The 17,314-nt window shown below is 42.0% G+C and overlaps 1 protein-coding gene across 5 annotated transcripts in view; it reads right to left on the bottom strand.

Moving 5' to 3' along the window:
- Qrich1 (glutamine rich 1) overlaps nt 1–17,314 on the bottom strand; it is a 42,866-nt gene that overhangs the window by 17,543 nt on the left and 8,009 nt on the right. For all 5 annotated transcript variants that reach the window (XM_075964578.1, XM_075964580.1, XM_075964581.1 and 2 more), the window contains 2 exons: nt 10,623–10,952; nt 5,792–6,823 (listed from right to left, as the gene is read on the bottom strand). In XM_075964578.1, the coding sequence (XP_075820693.1) occupies nt 5,792–6,823; nt 10,623–10,931 (1,341 nt within the window). In that variant the 5' untranslated portion in view covers nt 10,932–10,952. The remainder of the gene's footprint in view (nt 1–5,791; nt 6,824–10,622; nt 10,953–17,314) is intronic.

A 17,314-nucleotide genomic window follows, 5' to 3' on the forward strand; every position in this document is an offset into this window, starting at 1 on the left:
CTGTGCAGAGCTAAACAGATGGCTCAGAGGTTAAGAACACTGGCTGCACTTCCCAGGTAGGTCATGAGTTAAATTCCCAGGAACCACATGGTGGCTCACAACCATCTGTGATGAGATCTGGTGCCCTCTTCTGGCCCGCAGGAATACATGCAAACAGAACACTGTATATATAATAAATACATAAATCTTTTTAAAAATTTTCACTGTGCAAATAAAATACTTAAGCATTTTATTAAAATGTTTAAAAGTGACTGAAAACATCTGGGTTGGGATCTGAGAAGATCATATATCTAAGAAATTCCCAAGTAGAAACAAGGTTGCTAAACTGTAGGTTACATATCCAATTCCAAATGTGCAGAGTAGAGATTCTTAAAATTTAGTCACAAACCTGGTAGTATAAATCAGTAATTCCAGCATTTGGAAGATGGGTGAGGGGGGGCGGGGGGGTAAAGAGAGGTCAAGGCCACACTTAGCTATGTAATACCTTTAAGTCCAAGTAGGTTCTGTAAAACCCTGTTATCAACCAAAACAAAATAAAAAAACAACCTTTCTTCTACCTTAAAAATCACCTAAACTGGTAGGAAAATGCCCATGTCTGGGACCTATTCCCAGACTCTAATTTGAATGGTCTTCTATGACAAAGGGCTGGAATCAGCACTAGGGAGGCTAGAACAGCATGGCTGAGTGCTTGGTTTACCACTTACGGAGCCCTAGGAGACAGGTGTGTGTAGGAGTATACTCCTGCCTGTGATCCTTGAAGTGTAACCCATCATCCGTGAGGTGGGCATGATCCATGCATATAATCCAGCATTTAAGGGGGTGAGAAGAACCAGTGTTCCCCTGATAATTTTAGTATAGAACAATCAATAGACAAAGAAAAGTAAAAACAAATAGTGAAGACTATGTTGCCACTGTAAAATCAGAGATAAGACTTGAGACTCTTCATGGTTTTTCCAATTTATAAAACTCTTGTATTTTTCAGACAGGGTTTCAGGGTGGCTTCAAACTCTTGATCTTCCTGCTTCAGCATCCTAAATATGCTAGAACTACAGGCATCAGACACCATGCCAGCTTGCAGTTCTACTTTCCGGGATTTTTCTCAAATAATACTCTCATCCCTAAGTACATAATCCATTTTCATTTTTCTCTGAGACAGGGTTTCTCTGTACAACCCTGGGTGTCCTGAAACTTATTAGATAGACCAGGCTGGCCTCAAACTCAGAGATCCATCTGCCTCTGCTCCCAGGTGCTGGGATTAGAGGCACGCGCTACCACCATCCAGCTAATAAAATACTTTTAGCAGGGAGATAAAGCAATGTGTTTGTGGCGTCATGTTGAGACTCAAAACTGTTCTATGTTTGGGTAGGACTCCACAAGGAACCTGCACAAACGTCATCAGAGTACTTGTCTCACATTCACAAACCCTGGAATCACTCTCCAGCACTACTAGCACCCACCCAAACAAATAAAAAAAGTTAAGAGCTATTTAATAACATGGGAAAACTTAAAATGAGGGGGGAGATTGGTTAGGTCAGAAGTTAGACTACATTCATCCAAGTTGATTACATACAAAACACTCATTTATTAAAACTAGAAGTAACATTTGATGTTTTACTGACACAGGTAAAGGAACTCACTCTGTAGACCAGGCTAGTCTTGAAATCACAGAGATCTGTCTGCCTCTGCCTCCTGAGTGCTGGGACTAAATACGTGTACCACCACGCCCTGTTCAAAAGATGTTTTTCTGCGCTCACGTGGGTACATACACCTATGTGCAGACCTAAGGAGGACAGGGAAAGACAGAGTTCTGCTCTATCATCACTATTCAGTTTTACTCCCTTGAGCTAGGTTCTTTCACTGAACCTCAAGTTCACCAGTTGGGCTAGGATGGTCAGTCAATAAGTTCCTAGAATTCACTGTCTCTGACCCCAGTGTTGAAGTTACAAACATTTTTGCTATGCCTGGCATTTTACGGGGATGCAGGACAATATCCCCAACTCCTTTTCTGTTTAATTTAAATTTTACTTTATGTACATGGGTGCTTTGTCTACATTCATGTCTGCTCACACAATATGTGTGTGCCTGGCACCCTTAAGACGCCTGACAAGAAGTCAGACGTGGTGGTGCCCACCTTTAATCCCAGCACTAAGTGGAGGCAAGCAAATCTCTAAATTTGAGGCCAGCCTGGTTTAAGAGCAAATTCCAGGATAGCCAGGGCTACATAGAGAAACTGTGCTTCAAAAAGAAAAAAAAAAGTATATAAAAATTCAGACATGATTCAAAAATAGTAAAAACCCACAACTGAAGCCGGATGTAGTGGTATACACATCTGGTCTCAACTACTTGAGAGGCTAAGGCAAGAGAACCAGTTAAAACCAGATCAAGATGTCTGCGGTTGACCCACTCTGTGTCCCTAGCTCCAGAATCTCCGGGTGCTAGCCACGGGAGCATGCGATGGTTTCGCTGTCTCTGTGCCTACTTAAAGATAGGACTTTTGACTGAATTAAAAAAAAAAAATTCTGGAGTGGTTTGCATGCCTGTAGTTGTAGGTCAGGCTGGGCTGTCTAAAATAAGGCAAAACAAAACAAAATTTGCCAGCATTCTGCCGCAGCAACAATGGCAAGTTAGGGAGTGTCGTGGCAGGCTACAGGTGGGGAAGAACAGCACATTTTTGAATGGAAATGGAATTGGAAGGACAGTGCTAAGAAGGACTCTGCCTTGTCCCTGTACCCTACCCATTAACGCTGTTCTTGGAGGTTGGAATTCCCTCTTGTTAAGTTCTGGGATAGAGAAGGGGAATGCGAACCTTAGGAGAAGCTGTCTTAGCAGCAGTGGGTCTGATCACAAGAAGCAACTTCCATTTGGTGGTTTTCTTTTTCTTGAACAGTCTGTGTAGGTGGCACATGCATTTACTCCCAACACTCGGGATGTTAGCTGCCAGGCGATCATCTACAACTCTGTGTACCTTCAGCCATTAAAAAAAGAATGCCCTGACAAGTTTTGATAAACTAACTAGCTAAAGGAGGCTTTCCTTGCCGGGCGGTAGTGGTACATGCCTTTAATCCCAGCACTTCGGAGGCAGCAGCGGGAGGATCTCTGTGAGTTCCAGACCAGCCTGGCCTACAAGAGCTAGTACCAGGACAGGTTCCAGAGTTACAGAGGAAACACTGTCTCAAAAATAAATAAATAACTAAAAGGAGGGTTGAGAGGAATAAGACTATAGATGATTGCCTAGCATGCATGAAGCCCTAGATTAAGCCTCATCATACATAAAACCAAGTGTGGTGGCCCACACATTCAACTGAAGCAGAAGAATCTGCTGTTCAAGTGTTAAGGTCAAGTCTGTATTACATGAAACTAAACAAAAAGACTGTAGGTATAGTTCAGTGTAGATTTCTTCCCTAACATCGGTGAGGTCCTGGGCTCAATCTCTAATACTGAAAAAAAAGAAAAATATCTAAGTGACAACAGCTCAGAAACCAGGATCAAGTTATCCTAAATAACTTTTGACCACAAAAAAAATTTTATTTACTTTCTTACTTACTATGTATGTTTTTGAGACAAGGTCTCTTTATAAAGGGTAGACTCTAACTCAGCCGCCATGACACCAGGATTACAACTTGACTCTTCCACACCCACTTAAGTTTAGAGAAACTCTGACAGTCACCAAAAAAGAAAGTAAAAAATCAATGTGTTTACAAAATGCATAGGTGAGGGCTGAAGAGATGGCTCAGAGGTTAAGAGCATTGCCTGCTCTTCCAAAGGTCCTGAGTTCAATTCCCAGCAACCACATGGTGGCTCGCAACCATTTGTAATGGGGTCTGGTGCCCTCTTATGGCCTGCAGGCATACACACAGACAGAATATTGTTTATATAATAAATAAAATATTTAAAAAAAGAAAAAAAAACAATGCATAGGTGGAGGAGGATAGGAGGTCTGTGTGTGGGGGAGGCTAGGTAGATAAGAGAATAGTGGGAATATATGAGATTAGATGTAGTCCTTATCAAATTCTGAGCCTGAGGGCAGGGAGGCTAGGCAGTCAAACTAAGCTACACAGTCCAAGAATGTTATCCTTAGTTAAGAGGATGTTACGGCAGGGCTGGAGAAATGGCTCAGTGGTTAAGAGCACTGACTGCTCTTCCAGACGACCTGGGTTCAATTCCCAGTACCCACATGGCAGCTCACAACTGTCTGAAGATCCAGTTGCAGGGGGTCTGACACCTTCACACCAATGCACATAAAGTTAAATAAATCATTAAAAAAAATATTAAAAAAAAAAAGAGGATGTTACGGCAGATCCTGAGGTGGATAGCAAATGCCTTTTACAGGGAGCTAAAGATAGGCCAAGATCATAAAACCAGATCAAAACCAGCCTATGAAAACAATATTCCTACCCCAAAGGAAACCAGGATAAAAGTAGAGTTAGTTTCTACAGATGATGTCTGGAATCTGCTGAGAATAAAAGAGAGATATAGAAACAGATGGAGATGAAAATGAGACCAAAGGAGGAAGGTTTCACTACAGAAACAGGAAATGAAGGCTTTCAGAAAAGGCATGGCTCTCCCCAAACCATTTTAACTGTGGAGTTCCTACTTTCTCACCAGCTCTTCTTAAAGTTCAAATTAAAGCACAATTCTTTTCCCCATGAGCTATTAAGTGGTATCAACACTGAAGAAACTGTCTTGTTTTGTTTTAGATGATCTTGCTATGTGGCCTAGGCTGGTCCTGAACTTGTGATCCTCCTACTTCAGTTTCTGGAGCTCTGGTATTAAATAGGCATGCACAACAGGCTAGTTGCTAATTTTCTTATTTTTGCCACTTTTTTCCTACTTTGTTTTCTTTGACAAGGTATCATTACATAGTCCTGGATGGCCTACAACTTGAAGCTGCCCTTGAACTCAGAGATCTATTTGCCTCTGCCTCCCAAGTGCCAACATTACAGGTATGTACACCCACATCCAGAACCTTTCGATAGATCTACTAAGAGGTATTTCAGGCCTTTTAACTTGTTTATATCATATTAAAGGATAAATAAAGGGAAAATCTATCTCACAAGCTCTCCACCATGAATTTACTACATGCGTGTTAATGGCTCAACAACAACTGTTAATGTAAGTAGCCCAGAGACATATATAACTTTGGGGTCTTCCATTCATCATAGTATTACCTCTTCTCACCATAAAAATATTACAAAGAAATATTATAGGCATCCCACTCCAAATACTCTATTTTTTCTTTCTTTTTTTTTTTGGATTTTCGAGACAGGGTTTCTCTGTGGTTTTGGAGCCTGTTCTGGAACTAGCTCTGTAGACCAAGCTGGTCTCGATCTCAGAGATCCGCCTGCCTCTGCCTCCTGAGTGCTGGGATTAAAGGCGTGTGCCACCACCGCCCGGCTTCCAAATACTCTAAAATCTAAAGAATTACTGGTCAATAATTCCAAAAATGATAAACTTCTTGTCTGTTTATATAGCCTCATCCACTGCTTTTCTTCCTTGACCTATATAATATCACTACTTTTTAAAATTTGTTTTTCAGGACAGTGTTTCTCTGTGAAACAGTCCTGGCTCTACTGGAACTCACTCTGTAGATCAGGCTGGCCTCAAACTGACAAGAAATCCACCTGCCACAGCCTTCCGAGTGCTGGAATTAAAGGCAAGCGCTACCATCGCCCAACTATACTATCACTATTAAGACAAACATAATGGAATAAATAATCCACACACTATAGTGATTCTATGTTACACCAGAATCCAAGGAAGGAAAATTCCCTACAGATTTAGTCTCACTTACTGAACAAGTAACCTGGAGCTGTTGCTGCTGTTGGGGTGGTGGTGGTGTCTGTTCTTGTGCAGTTTGCTGCTGTGGCTGCTGCTGTGGGTCCCATATATGTACAGTCTGAGCCGTATTCTGGTACGTGCCTGCAACGGCCTGCACAGCCACTGGAATATGGATGTTGCCATTCATGAACTGTGCTGGAAAGAGAGAGTTTGCAAGGGTCTGCACTACCTCTTCATGGGAGTTTTTCACTACAGATGTGGCGCCCACCATCTTCTCCTTGTCATCCTCCAGCTTTACAGCTGCCAGGGCTGTGGGCGAGCCACTGACGTGGACTGCGTTGTAGGCTTCCTGGGGAATGGCAATGTGAGTAATGCTCTGCTGCTGAGGGTCCCCCCGGGGCTGGGCAGAATAAACAGGGATGGTCCAAGTTTCTCCTGTAGGGCTAGTTATGGTCCCAGTGGCACTGTACAAGTGGGCACTGTCTACTGTCAGTAAGTCTGGCCTCAAAGACACGTAACTCTGCTGCTGGCCCTGTGGGATGGCCAGCACGGTGGCCACTGGCTGCCCTGAGATGGCGTAGGACACGGTGATGGGCATGTCCACTTTGCGTTTCTTCACTGGCTGAAGGACACTGGCTGTGCCAACCCGCCGTTCTCCTTCCCGGGGTGAGCCCTGCTGGGACGGTGGCGGGGAAAGGGCACCCACGGTCTGGATTTGAATCTGCTGACCCCCAGCAAGAGACTGGCCAGCCACCAGCTGAGCCTGGATTTGTTGATGTGGGATATGTTCCTCTGGGATTTCTGCAGCCTGTATCTGCTGGGCTGCCTGCACGTGCTGCACCTGGATCTGGGCTGCTTGCAGCTGCGAGGGGCTGGGGCTCTGCAGAGACGGGGTCTGGATGGAGGGGGCTGCTGACTGCGGTGGTTGGCCCTGGATCTGCACCTGGACCTGGATAGGCTGCTCAGCAGGCTGGTGAACGGTGAACTGAGGGGAAAGTTGCTGAGCTGAGACTTGCTGTGGAGACTGCTGTACCTGCACCTGTACCTGCAGGAACAAGATTCAACAGTGAGTAAAGCAAGCAACATCCAGCTCCCAGGACCCTGTAACATGAATGAGCAAGGGGGGACTACATCAGTCAAGGCTTCTGGCAGTCACAATGCCACCAAACCCATAGGAAAACTTCTTCAACATACAACCATTTGAACACTTTTCACTTTTAATTTTTTTTGAACATGTGCCCCTTTGGTTTTTTTGCACATTTGTAGAGTGGTATAAGCATATATGTAAGTATATGTTTAAATTTTTCTTTATTAGGGTTGGAGTGTTGGCTCAGTCATTATAAGAACTGACTACACTTTCAGGATCTGGGTTCAACTCCTAGTACCCACATGGTAACCCTCTGTAAGTGCCGTTCCAGATTTGACATGCTCTTCTGTACTCCAAGAGCATCACACATGTGGTACACAGACATACACGTATGCAAAACTATAAACATAAAATTAAAGTGTCAAATCTTATAAACTAAAATTTTATTATTTAAGCTGGGCATGGTGGCACATGCCTTTAATCCTCCCAAGTGGGAGGCAGAGGTAGATGGATCTCTGTGAGTTCGAGGTCAGCCTGGTCTACAAAGTGAGTTCTAGAACAGCCAAAGATACACAGAGAAACTCTGTCTCGAAAAACCAAAATAAATAATAGCGTGAGTTTTTTTAAAAACAAAAAAAAAAAACCAAAAACAACAACAACAAAAAAACCCCAGCAGCATCCAATTACCTGGATCAAATCTAACTCCTTCTGCAAGCCATTGTGGCACATGTTTTTAATATACCAGCACTCAGGAGGCAGAGGCAGGCAGACCTATGTGAGTTAAGAGAGGCCAGCTTGGTCTACACATGGGCACACATGCACACAAAATAATTAAAGCAGATTCTGCTATGTGTCATGGTGCACACTTGTAATTCTGCATTTGAGAAACTGATACAGGAGGACAGTGAGTTTGAGACCTAACCCCAACTAACAATAACAAAACACATTACAACTGAATTTAACATTATTTTATAAATATAATGCTGTTGGGTTTTTTGTTGTTGTTGTTTTGTTTTTTCGAGACAAGCTTTCTCTGTAGCTTTGGAACCTGTCCACCTAGCTCTTGTAGACCAGACTGGTCTCGAACTCACAGAGATCCATCCACCTGCCTCTGCCTCCCAAGTGCTGGAATTAAAGGCACGCGCCACCATCGCCCGACTAATACTGGTTTTTTTTTTTTTAAATAATATTTATTTATTTATTATGTATACAATATTCCGTCTGTGTGTATGTCTGCAGGCCAGAAGAGGGTCCCATTACAGATGGTTGTGAGCCACCATGTGGTTGCTGGAAATTGAACTCAGGACCTTTGGAAGAGTAGGCAATGCTCTTAACCTCTGAGCCATCTCTCCAGCCCTAATACTGGTTTTTTAAACCCAATTTTATTTGGGGGATGTAGCACTGCTGGTAGATCCCTAGAACATGACAGTAGTAGTGCGCACCAGCACTCCCAGCCATTGGTAGGTGAAGAAAGGAGAATCAGGAGTCATGACTATATAATGAGTTCTAGCTTAACCTCTAAAAGTTAAGACTGTCTCAAAAACAACAGTAACAGCCGGGCGGTGGTGGCGCACGCCTTTAATCCCAGCACTTGGGAGGCAGAGGCAGGCGGATCTCTGTGAGTTCGAGACCAGCCTGGTCTACAAGAGCTAGTTCCAGGACAGGCTCCAAAACCACAGAGAAACCCTGTCTCGAAAAAATCAAAAAAAACAAAAAAAAAGAAAAAAAACAACAGTAACAGCAAACACATAGGCAAGAGATATTGCTCAGTTTGTTAGTTGGTAGAGTGCTTGCCTAAATTTGCCAAGAACTGGGTACAAGGGTCTGTAATCCTAGCACTTGGGAACAGAAGTTCAAGATTATACTTGACTAAACACAGAGATTAAGACAGGAACATGTAATCCTGTCAAAAAAAACTAAACTAGTGATGAAATACATTTGCTTTGGTAGTCTTTTACGAGAGGGGAAGAATACCTTAAAGGTAAGATACATTGGTTGTGATAGTTCACACCTAAAGTCTTTGCACTTTGCAGACAGAGGCAGAGAAATCTTATATAGAGAAATCTTATCTCAAAAAACATCACCACCACCAAGAGTAGAAACTAGCATGTATACAATAACTGTTACAACCACAAGCCAATGTTTAAATCTAATGTCACTCAGAAATAAAACTAACTAAAATTATGTTTTTAAGTATGTATGTATACAACCTTATTCAATTTTTAGAAAACTTATTAGCCCCGTGGTGGTGGCACACGCCTTTGATTCCAGCACTTGGGAGGCAGAGACAAGTGGATCTCTGAGTTCAAGGCCAGTCTGGTCTACAGAGCAAGTTCTAGGACAGACTTCAAGCAACAGAGAAACCTTGTCTCAAAAAATACAAAAAAAAATGAATATATATATATATATATATATATATATATGAATTATTGACATGTGTGGTGGCACATGCCTTTAATCACACCTCTAGGGAGGCAGAGGCAAGAGAATCTCTTGTGAGTTCAAAGTCAGCCTAGTCTACAAATGGAGTTTCAGGGCAGCCAGGATTGTTACACAGAGATACTCTATGTCATAAATAAATAAATAAACAAACAAATGAGCAAGTAAATAAATAATTAAATAAAATTATTATCATTGAGTATATGATGTGGGGAAAGGGAGATGCATAAAATTCACAGCACACACACCTGGTAGTAGGTCACCAGTTCCTAAAACTCACAACTGTTTGTAATTTCAGTTCCAGGGAATCTGATACCCTCACTTAAACATACATGTATCTAAAGTAAAATAAAACTCAACCACAATACAATGCAAAACAAACAAACAAACAAAAACCAAAACTACTTGGAGGAAACTATTTCCTCTAAAGCTCCCTCAAAAAGAAAAACCTATGCCTCAGTCAATGTATTCACTCTTCCATTCTTCCATTTTGAATAAGCATTATCTGAGGCTAATAAGTAGAAAATGCCAACCTAGAAATCTATAGGTGACCAAGATTTTTTTTGTTTTTGTTTTCCAAGACAGGGTTTCTCTGTAAAAGTCCTGGCTGTCCTGGAACTCTGTAGACCAGGCTGGCCTCGAACTCACTGAGATCCACCTCCCAAGCGCTGCGATTAAAGGCGGGCAGTACTACTGCCAGCAGTGATTAAGATTTAAGATGTACACCAGATTTTAATTTTAAGGCAGGTTCCAAATGATGCTGCACTTTCCACAATGAGTCCAAACTAGTTGTCCTGTGCTTTCTGCTCAGGCTGTCACAGAAAGAAAAAAAGTCTCAGTCACATGAAACTGTCACACTCAATTCAGTGCTAGCCTCTGCTTTCTGCATTGTTCAAGCTCTCTAAAGCAAACATCAAATACCTGCAGATTTCATAAGTTTACAGTGACTAAAGAGAGCACCAACAATAGGAAAGATTCTCCATGTTAGGAAAACAATCTCCAATATTTTTTTCCTTCTTCTTCGTTTTTTTTTTTTTTTTTGGCCGGGGGCGGGAGGGGGGGCAGGGAGGTGAGACAGGGTTTCTTTGTAGTTTTGGAGCCTGTCCTGGAACTCGCTCTGTAGCTCAGGCTGGCCTCAAACTCACAGAGATCTGCCTGCCTAAGCTTCCCGAGTGCTGGGATTAAAGTCGTGCACCGCCACCACCACCCAGCAACTTCCAACATTTCTAACATTTGTATAGGTATATTTTAACTAACCAAAACTGTGAGGAAAAATATAAAGTTTATTTATAGGCTCCAACTTAGTATTTCCTCTTACCTGAACCTGCTGTGGCTGCTGAACCTGGATTTGCTGTTCTTGCTGAGTTTGTGGTTGAACACTGGTTGTGACTGGACAAGCAAGTTCAAGCAAAGACCCAGCCACTTCAGTACTATCTGTGTATATGCAGTTCCCACCCTGTTGGTACACCATGGTGGTGGTGGCAGTCTGCTGGAACTCTTGAAGAGCTTCTGGTCCCTTAGACGCCAGTGAGTCCAGAAATTCCTTCATCCTGTGTTGGGGGACAGACCTTGCCTTCACTCGGATGTACTCTTCAAATGAGATGGTATTCTCCAGAGAATTATTCATATTGCAGAGTCCTTAGGGTTCCTAAAATTAAAATGGACAGTCAATATTTTGCTACTGTTAGCATACTGTTTATTTTTTACATTAATTTATTAGGAGTGGGCATGCACATGCCAAGGCATGCGTGTGGAGGTCAGAGGACAACCCACTTGAGTTGGTTCTCTCTTTCCACCACGTGGGACTCAGGGATCAAACTCAAGTCATCAGGCTTGGCAACAGGTGGCTTTATCTGTTGAGCCATCTTACCAACCCTATTGTTTGTATATCTTGAAAACCTGAAATTCAGAGACAATTACTCTGATAATGAGAATGGAATGTGTGTGTATTTCAAAGCAAAGTTTTATTATACCATCTTCCCCCTCCCCAAAAATAAACTGTAGGACGTTTTGGTTTTTTTTTTTAAGACAGGGTTTCTCTGTGTAGCTTTGGCTGTCCTGGAACTCACTCTGTAGACCAGGCTGGCCTCGGACTCAAGAGATTCACCTGTCCCTGCCTCCAGAATGCTGGGATTATTAAAGGCATGCGCCACCAACACCCGGCAGGATTTCTTTTTTAAAGATAGGAACTCACTATGAACCTTTGGCTAACCTGCAATTGCTATGTTAAGCAGGCTGGTAAGCCCACAGAAATGTATCTGCATCTGCCTTGAAAGTTCTATGCCCGGCTCTGTGGGGGTATTTTAATGTTTACATTTCTCATTGGTCTTATCATTAGGAGTATGTGTACAAGATAATGTATGGGCACACATAACATATGTATAAAATCAGAGACAAAGAAGTTCACAGTAAGTGCCACTCCAATGCTGTGACGTATAGTAGAATTATTTATGTATGCCATCTATCAAGACCTCAGAGACAGGGGCATGCTGCTTATCTCCCACTAGTAATAGCAGAAATCGCTGGTGGCGCACACCTTTAATCCCAGCACTCAGGAGGTAGAAGCAGTCATTCTTTGAGTTTGAGGCCAGCCTGGTCTACACAGTGAGCTTCATGGCATCTAGGACTGTCACACAGAGAAAAAAACAAAAAACAAAAACACATAAAAGAAACACCAAAAATCTGCTGGATTTAGGGGTGCACTCCTTGTTCACCTATACACATGTAATCCCAGTACATGGCAGGCTGAAGCAAGAGTATCCCAAGCCAAAGGCCAGAAGGCACTACATGCTACATATATTAAGACACCACTAAGAAAAGAGCAAAGGAAAGAAAAAAGGAAAGACCAACAATCTCATTTTGCCATATACTGCTCACATTCTTTGGCAACTTGGCTAAAAACATTTAAAAATAAGGCTCTAGAGCCCTATTACTTAATTTCATATTGCACCTTGACATCAACTGTGTTAACTCTAGGCAAACCAGTTAACTTCAGTTTTCTTCTATTAAACAGGAATAAAATAGCACTTACCTCAGAGTCAACATGAAAGAGAGAATATGTGTGTGTATAAGGCTTGGAAAAATACTTGAGAAACAGGCAGCACTAGGGAGGCAGAGGCAGGACTAATTTTATTAAAATAACTTTAAGTGGGGCTGGTGAGATGGCTCAGTGGTTAAGAGCACCTTCTTGCAGAGGACCAGGGTTCAATTCCCAGTATCCACACAACATCTCACAAGCACCTGTAACTCCAATTCAAAGGAATCTGACAACTTCTTCTGGCCTCTGTGGTAGCAGGAATGCATGTGGTACATGGAGGCAAAACACCCTATCCACATAAAATAAAACAGATAAATCTAAAATAAATTAGAAGGAACTGAAATAGTAACTTAAGTAACTTAAATATTTAAGTCACTACTACTAAAATTCAGAAATCGATTTTGCACATTTTTTCATCAAGTATCTAAGACAAAAATAACCTGGGGCCAGGAAGGGCCTATAATTCAAGCACTGAGGAGGCCAAATCAGGAGGATCATGAGTTTAAGGCCAGCTTGAGCTACATAATTTGACTTTGCCTCCGAAAAAAAAAAAAAAGGTATGGAGATGCAGCTCAGTTGGTATAGTGCTTGCCTGCCTAGCACACACAAAGCCCCAGGTTTAGTCCCTAACACTACAACAACAACAACAAAAGAACAAAAAAGAAAAGGGCATTAAGTTTCAGGTCTGTAACTTCAGCATTCAGAAGAGTCCAAAAAACCAGAAGTTCAAGGTCATCTATCTGCAAGGTGGCAAAAGCAACTGATGAGACTTTCAAAACAAAAGGGCCATCAAGGGCTCAAGAGTAAAAACTTTCATTCAAGACCTGTGACCTAAGTTTAACCCTTACAACATCAATTATGGAAGAAAGAAACCAACTCCCACAACTGCCCTCTGACCTCCATACATGTGTCCTGGCACACACAAACACACATGCGATGAATGATGGGTGTTAAGAAAGTTTAAAAAACAAGCCAACAAGAACAAAAGGCACGATGATCTATGGACACTAAATTGTCAACACAGCTTCTGCAGTATCCTTTTAGGCAGCCCCATCTCCCCATCCCCCCCCCAAAAAAGACTCTCAGTTGATCTCAAATGTCTGGAAAAGTGATTTATTCCCCTGAGCCATAGGCAAGAAACACTAGTCTCACTACTACTAACATGCTCCACCTATGCTGCAGACTCAGGCTTGTGGGCAATCATCAACTTCCTTTCACCTGACTCTGAAACTACTGGCAGACGAAACTGTCCTACTCCTCTCTACACAATCCACATATGGCAGGTGCTTACATACTTTGTACATTTATAATTCAAGGTCTAGCAAAAGAATTAAGAGTCTTCTGCGGCTAGAGAGAAGGCTGAGTAACACTTGCTGCTCTTCCAGAGGATGCAGGTTCAAATCCCAGTACTCACATCAAGAGGCTTGGGCTGTAGAGATGGCTCAATGGTTAAGAGCACTGGCTGCTCTTTCAGAGGTCCTGAGTTCAATTCCCAGCAACCACATGGTGGCTCAAAACCATCTGCAATAAGATCTGGCACTCTCTTCTGGTGTGCGGGCATACATGGAGGCAGAATGTTGTATACATAATAAATAAATCTTAAAAAAAAAAAAAAAACTTACAACAGCCTGTAACTCCAGCTTCAGGGGATTCCGTGCTATCTTCTGACGAATCAACACTGGCAGAAGCATATACACATGAATAAAATTTAAAATATTCTTTCTAATTTTTCCCCCTTTCTCTCCTTTTTTGTTTTTGTTTTTCGAGACAGGGTTCTCTGTGTAGCTCTAAAGCCTGTCTTAGAACTTACTCTGTAGACTAGGCTGGCCTCAAACTCACAGTGATCTGCCTCCCGAGTGCTGGGATTAAAGGCATGGGCCACTATAGCAAGATAATCTTTTTTTTAAAATATTTATTTATTTATTATGTATACAATAATCTATCTGTATGTATGTCTGCAGGCCAGAAGAGGGCACCAGACAGATGGTTGTGAGCAACCATGTGGTTGCTGGGAATTGAACTCAGAACCTTTGAAAGAGCAGGCAATGCTCTTAACCACTGAGCCATCTCTCCAGCCCCCAGCAAGATAATCTTATATCCCTAGCTGGCTCGGAATTTGCTATGTGAACCAGGCTGGCACTGAACTCAGAGATACTCTAGCATCTGCCTCCCTTTTACATGAGATTAAAATGCGTACCACCATGCCCAGCTTCATTAGATTCAAAGCAGGTTTTCAGTGAGTGACCCAAAATTACTGACTCACTCTACAGACACAGAATGTATCAATCCTTCAATTTTCTTAAGAAGATGGCTCTCATAATAAAGACCAAATAGCAAGGCTGGCATGTTGGTAAAGTGCTTGCTTGTCTTTTAGGCCAAAGCTACAGGGTTCAATCTCAAAAACTTCCTAAATTAGATATAGTGGTACATTAGGGAGATGTAATACAGGAAGAACAAGGTCATCCTCAGCTACAAAAAATTTGGGATACAGGAAACCTTGACTCAAAAATACTCAGTATCTCATAGTGGCATTGCACTCAGAAGGCAAAAACGGCAGATCTCTGTGAGTTCCAGGGCAACACAGAAAAACACTGTCTTGAAAAACCAACCAACTTTCTGAGGCTGAAGAGATGGTTCAGAAGGAAAGAACACTGGCTGCTCTTCCAGAGGTCCTGAGTTCAATTCCCAACAACCACATGGTGGCTCACAACCATCTAAAATGTGTTTCGGTGCCCTCTTCTGGCATGCAGTGCAGGCAGAACACTATAGGCAGAATAAATAAATTAATCTTAAAAATAAAAACCAACCAACCAACCAACAAAACAAACCCCTCAACATCTCAATATTATAAATTTCCTAACATGCAGGACTCTTATCCATTACAAACACCCTTCTGCTCTAAAGGAGACTAAAGTGAGATTACATGAGAACATATTCACATGTCGTCTACAATGCTGGTACATATTTCAGTTTTTCCAACTCCATTACAAAGGGGATATTGTTTAAAATAGGATATTTGGATCCCCAATTATGCAGGGACAGGAAAATAGCTTAGTAGATAAAGACACTTGCCACCATGCCTCAAACGCCTGAGTTTAAGTCTTCAACTCTTAGGACCTATACAAGGGTAGGAGGAGAGACCCAACTCCTACAAGTTGTCCTGTTACCTCAACATGCAAGCAAGCTATGGTGCACTAATTCCTGTACGTAATTATGTAAGACACATAAAGTTCAGATAGCTAAAAGGAATCTGCCTGGAAATTTTAGAACTGAGTTGACAGGCATGAGAACAGTTTCAAGTTTCAGGTCAGCCCAGTCTATATAGTGAGTTCCACCCACTTTGTGCTTTGCGACATACAAGATCCTATCTCAAAAACACAGGTGGGGGCTGGAGAGATGGCTCAGTGGTTAAGAGCATTGCCTGCTCTTCAAAAGGTCCAGAGTTCAATTCCCGGCAACCACATGGTGGCTCACAAACATCTGTAATGAGGTCTGATGCCCTCTCCTGGACTGCAGACAGAATATTGTATGCATAATAAATAAATATTTAAAAAAAAACACACAGGTGGGTGCTGGAGAGATGGTCCAGAGGTTAACAGCACTGGCCACTCTTCCAAAGAGCCTGAGTTCAATTTCTAGCAACCACATGGTAGCTCACAACAATCTGCAATGATATCTGGTGTCTGGTACCCTCTTCTAGCATGCAAGCATACATTCAGGCAGAACAATGTATACATTATAAATGAATAAATCTTAAAAAAAAAACAACTGAACAGGTACTGGGAAAATGGTTCAATCAACAAATACAAGCATGAATACCTGAGTTCAATCCCTAGTTGAGCACTGCAGCATGAGACTGTAATCTAAGCACTGGGGAGGCAGAGACAGGTAGATCCCTCAGGCTTGCAAAACAATCCAATGGTTTGTTCAATAGTTCAATGGTTCTCAATCTTCCTAATGTTGCAACTTTTTAATACAGTTCCTCATGTTGTGGTGAACTCCAACCATAAAATTATTTTCATTGGTACTTTATAACTGTAATTTTGCTAGTATTATGAACCATAATATAATATAAATGTCTGTGTTTTCTGATGGTTTTGGGGTCATTCGACATCCACCCCAAGGAGTCAAGTTAAATAGGTCATCTCTATAATACAGAAGGCTGTGTCATAAACTAAGGAGTGACTAAAAGGTCCCAACGCTAAAACTCTGGCCTCCCACAAATACATGAACCAGGACACATACGCATGAGTATGTACACACACGCCAAAACCAACAACGAAAAAGTAAATAGAAGGCTGAGGAAATGGCTCAATTGTTAAAGAACTTGCCACAATAGCTTAGCCATGAGTTCCAGGTTCAATGAGAGCTCCTATTCCAAAAAATAAGGTGGAGAGTGAAGAAGGCCACGTTATACCAACCTCTGGCCTCCCCCACACACACAGGCACTATTAGTAGTACACATATCTAATCCAAGCACATAGATATCTGCTATGAGTTTGAAGCCAGAAAAACCTTGTGCAAAGGAACAAAAACAATAAAAAGGAGTCCTAGAACATAAACTTGGTCTGAAACAGGGATTACAGGTGTTTGCTACCACTCCCTGGTTGTTCACTGATTCTTTACAAATTTTAAGCATTTACAATCTAAGATTTGAGTCATCTGAATAACTCCTCACCTTCTCAATTTGCTGGAAATTGAACCTGGTCTTCTAAAAGAACCAATGCTCTTCAATGCTGAATCCACAGTAAAACTCTGCAGTGGTCTAAGCTTAGAATCAGCTAACACCATGTGGTACGTCAAGTATAAGTCAAAGCATATTTGAGAGTAAGCTCAACTTGAAACTCCCAACAGGTCTATAAAATCAGCGAACTAGCAGGGCAAGGTGGTATACATCTTTAATACCAACACTCAGAAGACAGAGGCAGGAGGATCTGAGTTTGAGGTCAGCCTGGTCTCCAGAGCAAGTTCCA

Source organism: Microtus pennsylvanicus, chromosome 3, assembly GCF_037038515.1.
Source record: "Microtus pennsylvanicus isolate mMicPen1 chromosome 3, mMicPen1.hap1, whole genome shotgun sequence".
Classification (NCBI taxonomy): domain Eukaryota; kingdom Metazoa; phylum Chordata; class Mammalia; order Rodentia; family Cricetidae; genus Microtus; species Microtus pennsylvanicus.